Source organism: Hyla sarda, chromosome 7 (assembly GCF_029499605.1).
Source record: "Hyla sarda isolate aHylSar1 chromosome 7, aHylSar1.hap1, whole genome shotgun sequence".
NCBI lineage: Eukaryota > Metazoa > Chordata > Amphibia > Anura > Hylidae > Hyla > Hyla sarda.
In genome coordinates, this window is record NC_079195.1 from 201,077,024 (window position 1) to 201,092,819 (window position 15,796).

General features: G+C 45.1%; 2 protein-coding genes across 5 annotated transcripts in view; one reads left to right on the forward strand and one right to left on the reverse strand.

The window, feature by feature from the left end:
* LOC130283050 (EPM2A-interacting protein 1-like) overlaps positions 1-10,813 on the reverse strand; it is a 30,347-nt gene extending 19,534 nt beyond the window's left edge. The window contains exons 1-3 of one of the 2 annotated variants that reach the window (XR_008846596.1): positions 10,369-10,813; positions 8,446-8,538; positions 8,279-8,365 (exon numbers count right to left, since the gene is read on the reverse strand). Coding sequence is in view for 1 of the 2 variants with exons in the window: in XM_056532209.1 (XP_056388184.1) it covers positions 10,369-10,752 (384 nt within the window). In the remaining variant the exon portion in view is untranslated. The remainder of the gene's footprint in view (positions 1-8,278; positions 8,366-8,445; positions 8,539-10,368) is intronic. The other variant, XM_056532209.1, reaches the window with a different exon arrangement.
* The window catches only part of LRP8 (LDL receptor related protein 8), a 240,313-nt gene that overhangs the window by 109,701 nt on the left and 114,816 nt on the right, over positions 1-15,796 (forward strand). For all 3 annotated transcript variants that reach the window (XR_008846595.1, XM_056532188.1, XM_056532190.1), the window contains one exon: positions 8,248-8,376. Coding sequence is in view for 2 of the 3 variants with exons in the window: in XM_056532188.1 (XP_056388163.1) it covers positions 8,248-8,376 (129 nt within the window). In the remaining variant the exon portion in view is untranslated. The remainder of the gene's footprint in view (positions 1-8,247; positions 8,377-15,796) is intronic.

The following is a 15,796-nucleotide window of genomic DNA, read 5'->3' on the forward strand; positions in this document are numbered from 1 at the left end:
TAGCAGTTGTATGGTCTTTCTCTATAGTACAAATACCTTTTGAGGGTAGGGTCCCAAACAGCGCATTCACAGCATATTTCGCGCTGCGCGAAATCCATGGGGAAGCGGGAAATACGCTACGGATGCGCTATGAGCAGACACACAGGGCTTTCCCGCTGCAGCCCTGTATGCGCATTACAGGGGTACTCCTCTGGGAAAACATTTTTTAATCAAACAGATTTGTAAATTACTTCTCTTAAAAATTCTTAATCCTTCCAGTACTTATCAGCTGCTGTATGCTCCACAGGAAGTTCTTTTCTTTTTGAATTTTCTTTCTGTCTGACCACGGTGCTCTCTGCTGACACCTATGTTCAATTTAGGAACTGTCCAGACCAGGAACAAATCCCCACAGGAAAGTTATCCTGCTCTGGACAGTTCCTGACATGGACAGAGGTGTCAGCAGAGAGCACGGGGGTCAGACAGAAAAGAGATTCCGCTGTATTATACAGCAGCTGATAAGTACTGGAAGGATTACGTTTTTTTAATAGAAGTCATTTACAAGTCGGTTTAAGTTTCTGGCACCAGTTGATGTAAAAGAAAATGTTTTTTAGTGGAGTACTCCTTTAAGGTTTGGAGGTGAGCCAGTCGGCCCACGTGACTGTGACGTGCGGCCCACCTTCAATCCTTGCTGCGCGCACAGGACTTTGGTGGGGAAGCCCTGTGTGTCTGCTCATAGCGCATCTGCAGCACATTTCCTGCTGCCAGTGGGTTTCACACAGCTTGTGACCTTACCCTGACACAGACAAATACTAGTATCTATTGTTAAAGCCCTAACCTCCAATTTAGTAGTACCGTATATACTCGAGTATAAGCCGACCCGAGTATAAGCCGAGACCCCTAATTTCAACCCAAAATCCCAGGAAAAGTTATTGACTCGAGTATAAGCCTAGGGTGGGAAATACCTCATCCCCCCCTGTCATCATCCAGACCCGTCATTAACATCCTCATCATCATCCCCTTGTCATCATCCCACACATCCCCCCTTCATCATCCCCTTATCATCCCACACATCCCCCCCTTCATCATCCCCTTATCATCCCACACATCCCCCCTTCATCATCCCCTTGTAATCATCCCACACCCCCCCTTCATCATCCCCTTGTCATCATCCCCACCCCCCTTCATCATCCCCACACCCCCCCTTCATCATCCTCTTCTCATCATTCGCCCTCAGTGGTCTTCAACCTGCGGACCTCCAGAGGTTTCAAAACTACAACTCCCAGCAAGCCCGGGCAGCCATCGACTGTCCGGACTTGCTGGGAGTTGTAGTTTTGAAACCTCCGGAGGTCCGCAGGTTGAAGACCACTGCGGCCTTCAACATCATCCAGCCCCCTCTCACCCCCTTTAGTTCTGAGTACTCACCTCCGCTCGGCGCTGGTCCGGTCCTGCAGGGCTGTCCGGTGAGGAGGTGGTCCGGTGGGATAGTGGTTCCGGGCTGCTATCTTCACCGGGGGCGCCTCTTCTCCGCGCTTCCGGCCCGGAATAGAGCCGTTGCCTTGACAACGACGCATCTTCGTCGTTGTCAAGGCAACGTGACTATTCTGAGGCCGGGCCCGAAGCGCTTAGAAGAGGCCTCCCCGGTGAAGATAGCAGCCCGGAACCACTATCCCACCGGACCACCTCCTCACCGGACAGCCCTGCAGGAACGGACCAGCGCCGAGCGGAGGTGAGTACTCAGAACTAAAGGGGGTGAGAGGGGGCTGGATGATGTTGAAGGCCGCAGTGGTCTTCAACCTGCGGACCTCCGGAGGTTTCAAAACTACAACTCCCAGCAAGTCCGGACAGTCGATGGCTGCCCTGGCTTGCTGGGAGTTGTAGTTTTGAAACCTCTGGAAGTCCGCAGGTTGAAGACCACTGCGGGTGGGGGAGTTCACTCGAGTATAAGCCGAGGGGGGTGTTTTCAGCACGAAAAATCGTGCTGAAAAACTCGGCTTATACTCGAGTATATACGGTACGGTATATGTCCTGGTTTATGTATTGGGTAAAAATTCTTTTTTTGTCGCAAATGATGCAGAATTTGATGATGGCTTAGGGACGAACTAATAGCTATGTATAGGTGTGTCAATGGATTGTAAGATCTCAGCTAGGTCTGTGATAAATGGGGCCTGTTTTAAGTCTAGAGCGGTGTTTCCCAATAAGTCCAGCTCCAGCTGTTGCAAAATTACAACACCCAGCATGCCCGGACAGCCAGAGGCTGTCTGGGCATGCTGGGTGTTGTAGTTTTGCAACAGCTGGAGGCACCCTGTTTGGGAAACACTGAGATTTCAATACATTTATTGATGGGGATACTTTACTGTAAGAGGAGTGGGACTGTTGAATTCTCTGCTACATGTTGTTAGGTTGATTCGTTGAACAGGGTCAGTCGACTTTATTAAAGGGGTACTCCGATGGAAAAACAATTTTTTTTTTCTTTTTTAAATCAACTATTGCCAGAAAGTTAAACATATTTGTAAATTACTTCTATTACAAAATCTTAATCCTTCCAGTACTTATTAGCTGCTGAATGCTACAGAGGAAATTCCTTCCTTTTTGAACACTGATGACATCACGACCACAGTGCTCTCTGCTGACATCTCTGTCCATTTTACCATGCATAGCAGATGTATGCTAAGGGCAGCATGGTGGCTTAGTGGTTGGCACTTGGGTTCAAATCCCACTAAGGACAACAATAAATAAAGACTTATTATTATAATAATGTCAGCAGAGAGCAGTGTGTTCGTGATGTCATCAGAGAGCATTCCAAAAAGAAAAGAATTTCATCTGTAGTATTCAGCAGCTAATAAATACAGGAAGGATTAAGATTTTTTTAATAGAAGTAATTTACAAATATGTTTAACTTTCTGGCACCAGTTGATTTAAAAAAAAAAAAAAAAAAAAAAATGTTTTTCCACCGGAGTACCCCTTTAACCCCTTAAGGACAATGGACGTACTCCTACGCCCTCGTTTCCGAGTCCTTAAGGATCGAGGACGTAGGAGTACGTCCTGTCCATTCCCGGCCCCCCGCCGCTAGCCGGAGGGGAGCCGGTGCCCGATGCCTGCTGAAATCGTTCAGCAGGCATCGCGGCATATCGCCCAGGGGGGTTGTTATTCAGTCCAGCGATCTGCGGCGATTCCGGGTCAATCGGGTCTCCAGTGACCCGGTGTCCCGGAATTACTGGCTGATCGGGCCGTCAGAGACACTGCTGGGGACCCCGATCCCCGGCGTTAATGTTGGGATCGGGGCCCCAGGAGCGACGACGGCGGCGGGACTGACCTGCAGCGTCGATCAAGCAGCAGCAGGAGGTGAGTGACAGCCTCCTGCTGTTGCTTAGCAACAGCTCTCAGCATGCAAAAAGGGCATGCTGGGAGCTGTAGTTATGCAACAGGAGGAGGCAAACCACCACAACTCCCAGCATTCCCTTATGGGCATGTTGGGACTTATGGTTTTGCAACAGCTGGAGGCACATTCTTTCTATGGAAAAGTGTACCTTCAGCTGTTGTGTAACTACAACTCCCAGCTTGCACAAACAGCTAAAGTGCATGCTGGGAGTTGTAGTGGTGCATCTGCTGGTTGCATAACTACAACTCCCAGCATGTCCGTTGGCTGTCGGTGAATGCTGAGAGTTGTAGTTTTGCAACAGCTGAAGGCACACTGAGTTAAGTAGCAAACCAGTGTGTCTCCAGCTGCTGCATAACTACAATCCCCAGCATCCCCAGCCAAAGTAGTATGCCTCCCGCTGTTGCATAACTACAACACCCAGCATGCCCTTCCGCTGTCCGTACATGCTGGGGGTTGTAGCTTTTGCAACAGCTGAAGGCACACTGGTTGCAAAACACTGAGTTTGTTGCCAAACTCTGTGTTTCACAACCAGTGTGCCTCCAGCTGTTGCAAAACTACAACTCCCAGCATGCACTGATAGACCGTACATGCTGGGAGTTGTAGTTTTGCAACAGCTGGATGTCCCCCCCCAATGTGAATGTACAGGGTACACTCACATGGGCGGAGGATTACAGTTTTTTTTGCGGTTCTGGCACCATAGGGGCTTCCTAAATGCGGCATGCCCCCAGAGCAAAATTTGCTTTCAAAAAGCCAAATGTGACTCCTTCTCTTCTGAGACCTGTAGTGCGCCAGCAGAGCACTTTTCACCCCCATATGGGGTGTTTTCTGAATCGGGAGAAATTGGGCTTCAAATTTTGGGGGGTATTTTCTGCTATTACCCTTTTTAAAAATGTAAAAATTTTGGGAAACCAAGCATTTTAGGTAAAAAATTTTTTTTTTTTTACATATGCAAAAGTCGTGAAACACCTGTAGGGTATTAAGGTTCACTTTACCCCTTTTTACGTTCCCCGAGGGGTCTAGTTTCCAAAATAGTATGCCATGTGTTTTTTTTTTTGCGGTTCTGGCACCATAGGGGCTTCCTAAATGCGGCATGCCCCCAGAGCAAAATTTGCTTTCAAAAAGCCAAATGTGACTCCTTCTCTTCTGAGACCTGTAGTGCGCCAGCAGAGCACTTTTCACCCCCATATGGGGTGTTTTCTGAATCGGGAGAAATTGGGCTTCAAATTTTGGGGGGTATTTTCTGCTATTACCCTTTTTAAAAATGTCAAATTTTTGGGAAACCAAGCATTTTAGGTAAAAATTTGTTTTTTTTTTTTTTTTTTTTTTTACATATGCAAAAGTCGTGAATCACCTGTGGGGTATTAAGGTTCACTTTTTTTGCTGTCCTGGCACCATAGGGGCTTCCTAAAGGTGACATGCCCCCCAAAAACCATTTGTCACTCCTTCCCTTCTGAGCCCTCTACTGCACCCGCCGAACAATTAACATAGACATATGAGGTATGTGCTTACTCGAGAGAAATTGGGTTTCAAATACAAGTAATCATTTTCTCCTTTCTACCAATTGCAAAAATTCAAAAATTGGGTCTACAAGAACATGCGAGTGTAAAAAATGAAGATTGTGAATTTTCTCCTTCACTTTGCTGCTATTCCTGTGAAACACCTAAAGGGTTAATACACTTACTGAATGTCATTTTGAATACTTTGGGGGTGTAGTTTTATAATGGGGTCATTTATGGAGTATTTCTAATATAAAGACCCTTCAAATCCACTTCAAACCTGAACTGGTCCCTGAAAAATAGCGAGTTTGAAAATTTTGTGAAAAATGTCCAAATTGCTGCTGAACTTTGAAGCCCTCTGGTGTCTTCCAAAAGTAAAAACTCATAAATTTTATGATGCAAACATAAAGTAGACATATTGTATATGTGAACCCAAAAATGTTTTATTTGGAATATCCATTTTCCTTACAAGCAGAGAGCTTCAAAGTTAGAAAAATGCAAAATTTTCATTTTTTTCATCAAATTTTGGGATTTTTCACCAAGAAAGGATGCAAGTTACCATAAAATTTTACCACTAAGTTAAAGTAGAATATGTCACGAAAAACAATCTCAGAATCAGAATAACTAAAAGCATTCCAGAGTTATTAATGTTTAAAGTGACAGTGGTCAGAATTGCAAAAAACGCTTCGGTCCTTAAGGTGTAAAATGGCCTGGTCCTTAAGGGGTTAAAGGATATTATTTTACAAGTTATGGGTATTAGGTTCTGGAGACGGGTCATAGGTCTAGAAATTCATCCTTTTTTAGAGTTGGGAAGGAGTTTTCCCCCTAAAGTTGGGCAATTGGTGTCTGCCTCAACTGGATCGACACTATAGGTCAGACTTAGTACGTCTGTCTTCTTTGAGCCTCGCCTACTATGTGACAAAGTCTGGCTAAGCCCCCTTTTACACGGGTAGACCGTTGCCCAATTCAAGCGCCAATGGAAAGGGTCAGTGCTCCTGAAAATAGAGTTGGCCAAAATTTAGACTTCATACTTTAGGTACCATAGGAGATTATTAAGGCAAAGTGCTCACCACCATCGAGCTCCGTCCTGTTCAAGGTCCGTTCGCTCAAGAACAACAAAGCTGGGGGGAACCTTTGCACAATGGACACAAAGCGGCCCCGATGTATCTCATTGGCTTGAATAGGGTCCGTCGGGTGTACGTTATTTTGAGATGGACTTAAAGGGGTACACCGGTGGAAAACAATTATTTTTAAATCAACTGGTGCCATAAAGTTAAACAGATTTGTAAATTACTTCTATTAAAAAATCTTAATCCTTCCAGTATTTATCGGCTGCTAATTTGCTCCACAGGAAATTCTCTTCTTTTTGGATTTCCTTTCTGTCTGACCACAGTGCTCTCTGCTGACACCTCTGTCCATTTTAGGAACTGTCCAGAGCAGGAACAAATCCCCACAGCAAACCTATGCTGCTCTGGACAGTTCCTGACTTGGACAGAGGTGTCAGCAGAGAGCACTGTGGTCAGACAGAAAGGAAATTCAAAAAGAAAAAAACTTCCTGTGGATAAAATTGCAGCTGATAAGTATTGCAAGGATTAAGATTTTTAAATAGAAGTAATTTACAAATCTGTTTAACTTTCTGGCACTAGTTGATTAAAAAAAAAAATGTTTTCCAGCGGAGTACCCCTTTAAACAGATTTGTAAATTACTTCTATTTAAAAATCTTAATCCTTCCAGTACTTATCAGCTGCTGTATGCTCCAGAGGAAGTTGTGTATTTCTTTCCAGTCTGACCACTGTGCTCTCTGCTGACCCCTCTGTCCGTGTCAGGAACTGTCCAGAGCAGGAAAGGTTTGCTATGGGGATTTCCTTCTACTCAAGATGGTTCCTGACATGGACAGAGGTGTCAGCAGAGGTGTCAGGGGGGGGGGCTGAGTAGGGTGTTTTTAAGTAAATCAGAGCAGTCTCCGGAGGAAGCTGGAGTGTGAGCTGCAGGCACACTCAGCGAAAGATAGCGATAATAGTCTCAGTGGAGATACTTACAGTGTTTGGATACAAACCAGGGAGTACTGCTCTGATACCTTTTAAAAGTGTGGATATTTTTGATATTTTTTGATTCAATTAACAATAAAGTTTAAATATTTTAGAGGGTATATGGGAAATTAGGGTACTATTGGATTGCCCCAAGGGGTGATCTATTGGAAAAGGTGTCAGCAGAGAGCACTTTGGTCAGACTGGAAAAAACTACACAACTTCCTCTGGAGCATACAGCATCTGATAAGTACTGGAAGGTTTAAGATTTTTAAATAGAAGTAATTTACAAATCTGTTGTAATGAATCTGTTTAACTGACTGGCACCGGTTGATTTAAAAATTTTTTTCCACTGGAGTACCCCTTTAAGCAGAGAAAAAATATCGGACACTCAGTATTTTTACACGGTTAGCACAGCTCAATGGTGGTGTGCACCTAGCCAAAGTATATAAAGTATAAAGGTGTGTCAATTGTGCAATACAGAAACTGTATCCATTGAAAAAACTGGATGACTATACATATCCATGTGTGAACAGTCTCCAGAATTTTTAATTTTATTAATTTTGTTAATGCAATATTATTAAAAATGAAGTTTTAAAAGATCCTCAGAATTATTTGTTGGATATAAAGGTTTGGTGCGCCCTCAAAAAGTTCCCCCTTTTTCTCAGTATAACTGATGGTCTGCCCTGCCAGAAGTTTCTCATATACTACCATTCTACTGGGTACTAGCAGAGCGCTAGACCATGGTCTATAACTAACTGGTGGCTAAAAGAAAGGGGCTTCTTAAAGGGTACCTCTCTTTTGATATATTATAGATTTTGATATATTATAGATTAATATATGCAGAAAAACTTTACAACTGCATGTTATTAAAAAATATGTTTCTTTCTATTAAATTTTCCACTTTGAAGAAATGACCACTAGGGGTCTCCCTACCAGTCCTGGCAGCAAGCATTTCAGACTCATGCTGGAGTCCTAAACACTAGGAGCTGCCATTCTGCTTTGTTCACAAAGGAGAACACTCAGAGCTGCCAGCCTGCTTTGTTCACAGCCTGTTTGGCTGTGAACAAAGCAGGCTGGCAGCTCTGAGTGTTTAGGACTCCAGCATGAGTCAGAAATGCTTGCTGACAGGACTGATCGGGAAAAATACAATAGAAAGAAGCATATTTTTCATTAACATGTTATTGGAAAGTCATTCAACATTCATTAATCTAAAATATATCAAAAGTTTATTTGATGAGAGGTTCCCTTTAAGTAGACTTGTTGCTTAGATTGTCCTAGATGAGTCATTTCTTATCCTAGAGTTTTTTTTTTTTTATATATATAAAGTTATTTTATCCCTGACTTCTCCTAATTCTTCTTGCAGCTAAAACAACCTGTGCAGAGACCGAGTTTACCTGTGACAATGGCCACTGTGTGTCAGCTCGCTGGAAGTGTGACGGTGAGGAGGAATGTCCTGACGGAAGTGACGAGTCTGAAGCCACCTGCAGTTACAGTAAGTGTGAACAGGCCTTTAAAACAAGTCCTCTCTTCTGTACTAAAACTTCAAACCCCGTACACATACCAGCTACAGCTAAAGTCTTAAGCATCCGAAAAATGAGCTTGTGAATTCCAAGGTGTTGACTGGTCTTAGATACGTTATTTTAAGTTGTTCATTCTAGAAAAAAAAATCCAAAATAGGAGGCGTGTAGAGAGGTTGCTGTGCAATAGCCTTAGAATTGTCAAGCAGTAAAGGGAGCTTAAAGGAGTTCTCCGCTGCTCGGCATTTGGATCAAACTGTTCCTAATGCTGGAGCCGGCATCGGGAGCTCGTGACGTCAGAGCCCCACCCCCCTCATGATATCACGCCCCCCTCCCATAGACTTGCATTGAGGGGGAGGGGCGTCATGAGATGCCGCAAGCAAAATTTAGTATTACATTCCAGCCTTTCAAATGAATGACCAACATGGTTATAAATGGATAATCTAGGTCTGTGTCCGAAGGAGTTAAAGGGGTATTCCAGTGAAAAACAATTATTTCATATTAACTGGCTCCAGAAAGTTAAACAGATTTGTAAATTACTTCTATTAAAAAAATCTTAATCCTATCAGCACTTAACAGCTGCTAATGTTGAGTTCTTTTCTATTCTTTTCAGGAAGTTCTTTCCTGTCTGTGTAGTTCTTTCCTGTCTGACAACAGTGCTCTCTGCTGACACCTCTGTCTGTCTCAGGAACTGTCCAGAGTAGGAGCAAATCTCCATAGTAAACCTCTCCTGCTCTGGACAGTTCCTGAGACAGACAGAGATGTCAGCAGAGAGCACTGTTGTCAGACAGAAAATAACTACTCAACTTCAGCAGCTGTTAAGTATGGGAAGGATGAAGATTTTTTTATAGACTTAATTTCCAAACCTGTTCAACTTTTTGGAGCCAGTTGATATGAAAACATTTTTTTTTTTCACCGGAATATCTCTTTAAAGGGAACCTCTCGGATTCCCTCACCCCATGAGTCCTCCCCAGTACATGTAGTTGTTGGCTGGACGCTGTGCCTATACGCTTCTTCTGATAATGCACTTTGGGGAAAAAACAACCTTAATCATTGTAAGGAGGAGTCCTGGAGGCGGAGCCACAGCGGATGTAGTCACTCTGCCCCTGCTCTATTCCCAGCCACTCACATTTGATTGACTCACCGGGCACTTCATACAAAGCCCAACATGTAAATTAGGGGCATAGAGGCAGGCGGGGGCAGCGTGAGTACATGTCCTACAACTCCACCTCCAGGACTACTTACCTGATAGTGGATAGTGATGATTAATGTTGTTTTTTTAGTTTTTTTAGTGCGGCATCAGAGGAAGCATATTTGTTGTATCCTCCTCTATATGGCACTGGGAAAGGGCTTATAGGGGTTAGGAGACCTGACGGGTTATCTTAAAGCTGGCCAAACACATTGGATTAAAGATGGCACAGTTATCTAACCATTTTATGGGGGGCAGCCATGGCAGATGTTTAGGCATGTTATTCAAAAAATGCGCATGGTCGGCTAAGCTTGGCTTGTGTATGGTGGGTATTAGGAGAGATGCTTGCTGGCCGAACAAATGTTCTGTTTGGCTGACTTCTAAAATGTATGGCCAGCTTTACTCTTTGTTAGCGGCTCTAAGCCAGTGTTTCCCTACCGGTGTGTCTGCAGCTGTTGCAAAACTACAACTCCCAGCATGCCCGGACAGCTGTAGGCTGTCCGGGCATGCTGGGAGTTGTATTTTTTTCAACAACTGGAGTTACACTGGTTGGCAAGTACTGCTCGAAGCTTTTCACTGTTTCATATAATAGTTCTATTGGTTACATATAGGGCAGGGGTCTCAAACTCAAATTATCTGGGGGCCACTGTAGGTAGAAGCTGGGTTAGGCTGGGCCACATCAAGTATTCCACAAAAAAGAGATTAAAAATTCAAAAATGTACAATCTAAATAACAGTTCTAAACATTAATGTTCCGTAAGATCATAGGCTTCTCTTACCTCCTGCTTGTAGCGCTTCCTACACAGCTCAGCAACATTTGGCTTGAGTGAGGAAGCAACCGAGACCCTCAATATGGCTTGAAGATGCTCATAAGTAATTTTGGCCCTGAACTTTGACTTATTAAAGTTGATGGTGGAGAAGAGCTTTTCACATAGATAGGTACTCCCAAAAAGGCACATGATCCGCTGTAACATCCTAGAAATCTCAGGAAAGCTGATGGGCAATTCTCTCATAAATTGTCCAAGCTCGTCTAGATTTCCATTCACCTCCATGAACTTAGCTGTGTGTGTCTTGAAGTCTGCAAACCTGTCATCAAATTCTTTCTGTAGTTTTGCAATGGCATCATTATACTTAATACTACTGAATGGTGTGCCCGAGTCCATGAGTACCTTGCATGTTGGGACAGGGCAGAGGTTTGTCTGAGAAAGCTGGGCTTAGGCTGGGTTCACACCACGTTTTGTTAAATACGGTTCCCGTATACGACTGGGAGGAGGGGGGCAGGGCTTAATAGCGGCCCCCGCACTCAGCCGTATTCGGGAACCGTATTTAATGTATGTCTATGAGCCGACCGGAGGCTGCAGTTCACTCCGGTCGGCTCATAGACATACATTAAATACGGTTCCCTGCTTTTTCGGCCGTATGCCGTTTCCCGACCGCAGGCAAAAACGTGGTCAACCACGTTTTTGCCTGCGGTCGGGAAACCGCATACGGACGAAAACGAAGCCGTATTTAACAAAACATGGTGTGAACCCAGCCTTATCATGAGACGAGTTCCAAGACGAGTTTTGCAGTGAATGCCCTGACATTGTCATAGCCAACACTGACAAGCTGCCCCTGGCCTGGTAACTTCTTGTTCATTACATTCAGCTCCTGTGTGATAAAAACAAGAAAAGCCAAGTCCATGAATCATTTGGGATCAGGACTTGGTACAGGAACAACCACCCCATCCTTCTCCATGAAGACTTTAACTTCTGCTCTCAACTCAAAAAACATCTTTAAGACGTTTACTCTAAGCCAACACACCTCGTGAAGTATATATATAACAACCTCGTATACTGACTCTATTTCCTCTAAAAAGGTGCGGAACTGTCGATACCTCAAACCCCTGGATCTGATATGGTAGATGAATTTCACAACGTCAGACATCACATCGTCAAACTTCAGGCATTTGCCGCAAAGGGCCTGCTGATGGATAATGCAGAGCAATAGCCTCTTCCACACCCTCCTCTTGTAATTTTCTTTGAACATGTCCATTTTTCCTTCCGGTCATTGATGGCGCTCCATAGTAAGCCAGCATCCACAATGGCTTTACACAGCTGCCGAAATATCTCCTGAGCAGTGGTCTGGCCGTGCATTGGAATCACCGTGAGCCCCTCCTCCATCACTTCAAAATTGTCATCGACACCACGGACATATATTGCGAGCCGCGCAGTGTCGGTAAAGTCTGTTCTCTCATCTAGAGCGACTGAGTATGAATGGAAATGTTTAGCTTTTCCACACAATTTCTCATAAATGTTACCTGACAGGTCAGAAATACCACTCTGTTGTCACTCTACCACTGTGTTGGCTGACAGGCGGATGTTGTTAAACTGGACAGACTATACTTGCTGCCTGTAACATGCACTTTTTGATGAACTCGCCTTCTTTGAATGGCTTTCCTGCAATCATCTCACTCCCCATATAACTCGCTTCGACTGCTGCATCACTCTTTGTTTGCTTTCTTGAAAAGCTCTTGTTGCCTCAGTAGACAGTTTTTAAAGGGGTACTCCACCCCTAGACATCTTATCCCCTATCCAAAGGATAGGGCATAAGATGTCTGATTGCGGGGGTCTCGCCGCTGGGGACCCCTGCCATATAGCACGCAGCACCCACCTGTTACTGCTCTGGAAGCGCTGGAGGGTCTGGCTCCCGACCACGGGGACGGAAGATCGTGACATCACGACTCCGCCCCGTGTGACATCAGGCCCCGCCCCCTCAATGCAAGTCTATGGGAGGGGGCGTGACGCCCCTCCCATATACTTGCATTGAGGGGGCGGAGCGTGATGTCACACGGGGGCGGAGTCGTGACATCACGATACACTGTCCCCGTGGTCGGGAGGCATAACACGGAGAGCCTCCAGCGCTTCCTGCAGTGCTTACAGGTGGGTGCTGCATGCTATATTGCGGGGGTCCCCAGTGGCGGGACCCCCGCAATCAGATATCTTATGCCTTATCGTTTGGATAGGGGATAAGGTGTCTAGGGGTGGAGTACCCTTTTAAGTTTGGCGACCTGGGCCTCTCTCTCGCATCTTCCTGGTATTTTGCATACTCCTCAGCATGTCTAGTTATAAAATGACGTCTGATACACCGCAACATTCTCGGTTCTTATAAGGCACGTCAGAATGCCCCTGTGGTCAACAAAACAATATTCCATCTCCCACTTCTGAAAAAGTCTGCTCATCGCCAACCTTTCTCTTCACAGCAGGTTTTGAGTAAGACGTGACTGGGGCTGGGTGACATAAAATGTATTTGCACTGTGCACAACAACACTAGTTTGTCTCAACTGTACTGCCTACACTCCTACAGCAGCTGTCTGTGGACGCCGCCAGTGTGTCACAGATTGCGCCCCTGCCGCCTCTAATGTTCACGCACCAGGAGTCCTGGAGCAGGACAGTCCCTATGACCATGGCTAGAGGCCTGCGCACACTTCTACTCTATGGCCCAGATTTATCAAACTGTGTGAGAGAAAAAGTGGAGAGATTTTCCCATAGCAACCAATCACAGCTCAGCTAACGAGCTGTGGTAAAGTGAAAGCTGAGGTGTGATTGGCTGCTGTGGGGAAATCTCTCCACTTTTTCTCTCACACAGTTTGATAAATCTGGGCTTATGTTCTTGTGCTCGGTCAGACACACTCTTCTCTGTACGAGACGGCCACCTGCGCTCTACTTTCCTTTCTCCTCTTCTCCTTTCGGCACTGCCAGCCAATCACAGAAAAGGACGAGCGCTCAGCCTATCAGGGCAGTGAGACCATATTCTCCCAGCCCCGGTAGGTTGAGCGCTCGTTTCATCCACAGAAATTTCCTATAAGGGCTGAGCGAACATGGTCTCACTGCCCTGATAGGCTGAGCGCACATTCCTCAGAAATTTCCTATCAGGGCTGAGACCATATTCACCCAGCCCTGCAGTGCCCGCAGTAAGCTTAGGTTATGCAGCCGGCCCCAAAATTTCATTCCGCGGGCCTCATTTGGCACGAGGTCCGCGAGTTTGAGACCCCTGATATAAGGGATCTCTATCCAGACTCCCAGCCAGACTAACACTCAAGTGGTCTCAGTTGTTGGAGTTGGAGTTTTGCAACAGCTGGAGGCACACTGGTTGGGAAACGCTGCTCGAAGCCTTTTGGGGTTTCAGATTCCTAATAGTTTTATTGGTTACATATAGGAGAACTCTGTCTAGACCCCCAGCCGGACTGACACTCGAGTGGTCATCCCTTGTTCCTATATTATAATAGGTCTGTCCGGCCATGCTGGGAATTATAGTTTTGCAACAGCTGGAGGCACGCTGAATGAGAAATAATGCTGGAAGCCTTTCATTGTTTCAGATTCCTAATAGATCTATTGGTTACATATAGGGGGACTCTATCCAGACACCCTGCCGGACTTACACCCAAGTGGTCACCCCTTTGTTCCTGTATTATAATACAGCTTTCTGGACATGCTGGGAGTTTTAGTTTGGCAACAGCTGGAGGCAACACTGGTTGGGAAACAATGCGTGAAGCTTTTCAAGGTTTCAGATTTTTATTGTTTCATATAGGAGAACTCTGACACTCGACTGGTTGCCCCTTGTTCCCGTGTTATAATATCTCCCCCACCCCAATTTGTTGCTTATAATTAACCCTTCATGGTTTGCGCTGTTGTCCTTATTAGTGGGGCCAATCGGTGTGGAAAGGGCTCACGTTGCAGCCTCTTCTTGCAGTTCCATATAATGTATGATTCCATGCTGTTGTGGAGCCGCGGGTCACGGCAGCAGATTCAGAGCGGATAATTCCCACACTATTTCATGCATCAGCCGTTCTTTGGAGTTTCCCGTCCATCACACAATCTCCACATCGGGACGACAGAATCTTTTGCACAGATCAGTGTTTGTAATGCTTTTATCCCCCCCCCCCCCCCCCCCCAATAACAATGGCTGAGATTTCATTATCAGTGTGAACAGCGCGCTGGATGTTTCCGAGACTGTAATTAATCTGACATCTGTCTCAGGGACGCAGATCTGATCATAGACCCATCTCCGCAAATCTCTGGTGTAGGGGGGGAGGGGTGAACTTCAGAGAGGAAAGGCAATTTTTTATTTTTCCTGAGAATATTATTGTGTGTGTGATGCTAAAATGTCAGCGTCCCCCGAGATTGGGGGAAACATTTAGTAATTTACGCTTTGGAGAGTCGCGCGGTACGATGATAGCAGTAGAGGCTGTGAAGGCTGACGACACAAAAGTGTGACCTTTCCAGTGATCATTATTGACGGTTGTTTCACCTTGAGCCCATTTTATTCTAGGACCATTTATTTTTACTATGAGGAGCACAAGTTATCCAGGAATAGAGAAACATAGCTGCTCTCTTACAGAAACAGCGCCACCCCTGTCCTCATTTTCTGTGGAGTTGTGCACCTAAGTTGGAGTGGAGGACCTGCACCTATGGATCACAAGAATTAAGCAGTTACTATGTAAAGATGTCTTTTATGTATAATTCCCCGGCCTAGGGGCACAAGCGCCAGTATTGAACTCTGTGCCTGGGTAAACCAGACGTAATATTTGAAGATTTGTTTATCAGCGCCGGCATTGTAGGAAAATGTTTGTCTTTATAAATGTCACAGCTTGAAGTATACTTTCCATTAGCATAAATGGAAAAAGGTGTAAAGCGTAATCTCAATAGGAAGCGCACCACACTTGATATTTCAGTTCTGTGCCCGGTGATGATGATGAATATGGATAGGCTACCCGCTCCCGCTCGCGGAGGATGCAGCCCTTTTATCCACTGCAGCAGTTCACTATCATGTAGATTACAAAGTCGCTAGGAACAAAAGACAGATCATTAATCGCCCGGTAACATGCCCGCCTCAGTGGCACAGTGCGCTGTCTTGGCACCCAAATAATATATAATCTGCCGCTCCAGACTATGGAGCAGATTTACCATTACTGTATACGTGATTTCTGGTAATAAAATGTCAATTTGTCAAGTGCCTTCATTTGTAAAACTGCAAGGCGGCCCAAATTACAGCGCAATAAGATCGCTTTATGGCCATTTCTATAATTTGTACATACAGACACAAATCCCTGAGGGCAGCAAATAAACGGGTGACTAGTGTTCTATGCTATATATTGTCAGTACCCAGGGGACGCTTTGCTTTCTCCAATGTTGATTTATTATGTGCCTGAGGTTGATTTGTTATACA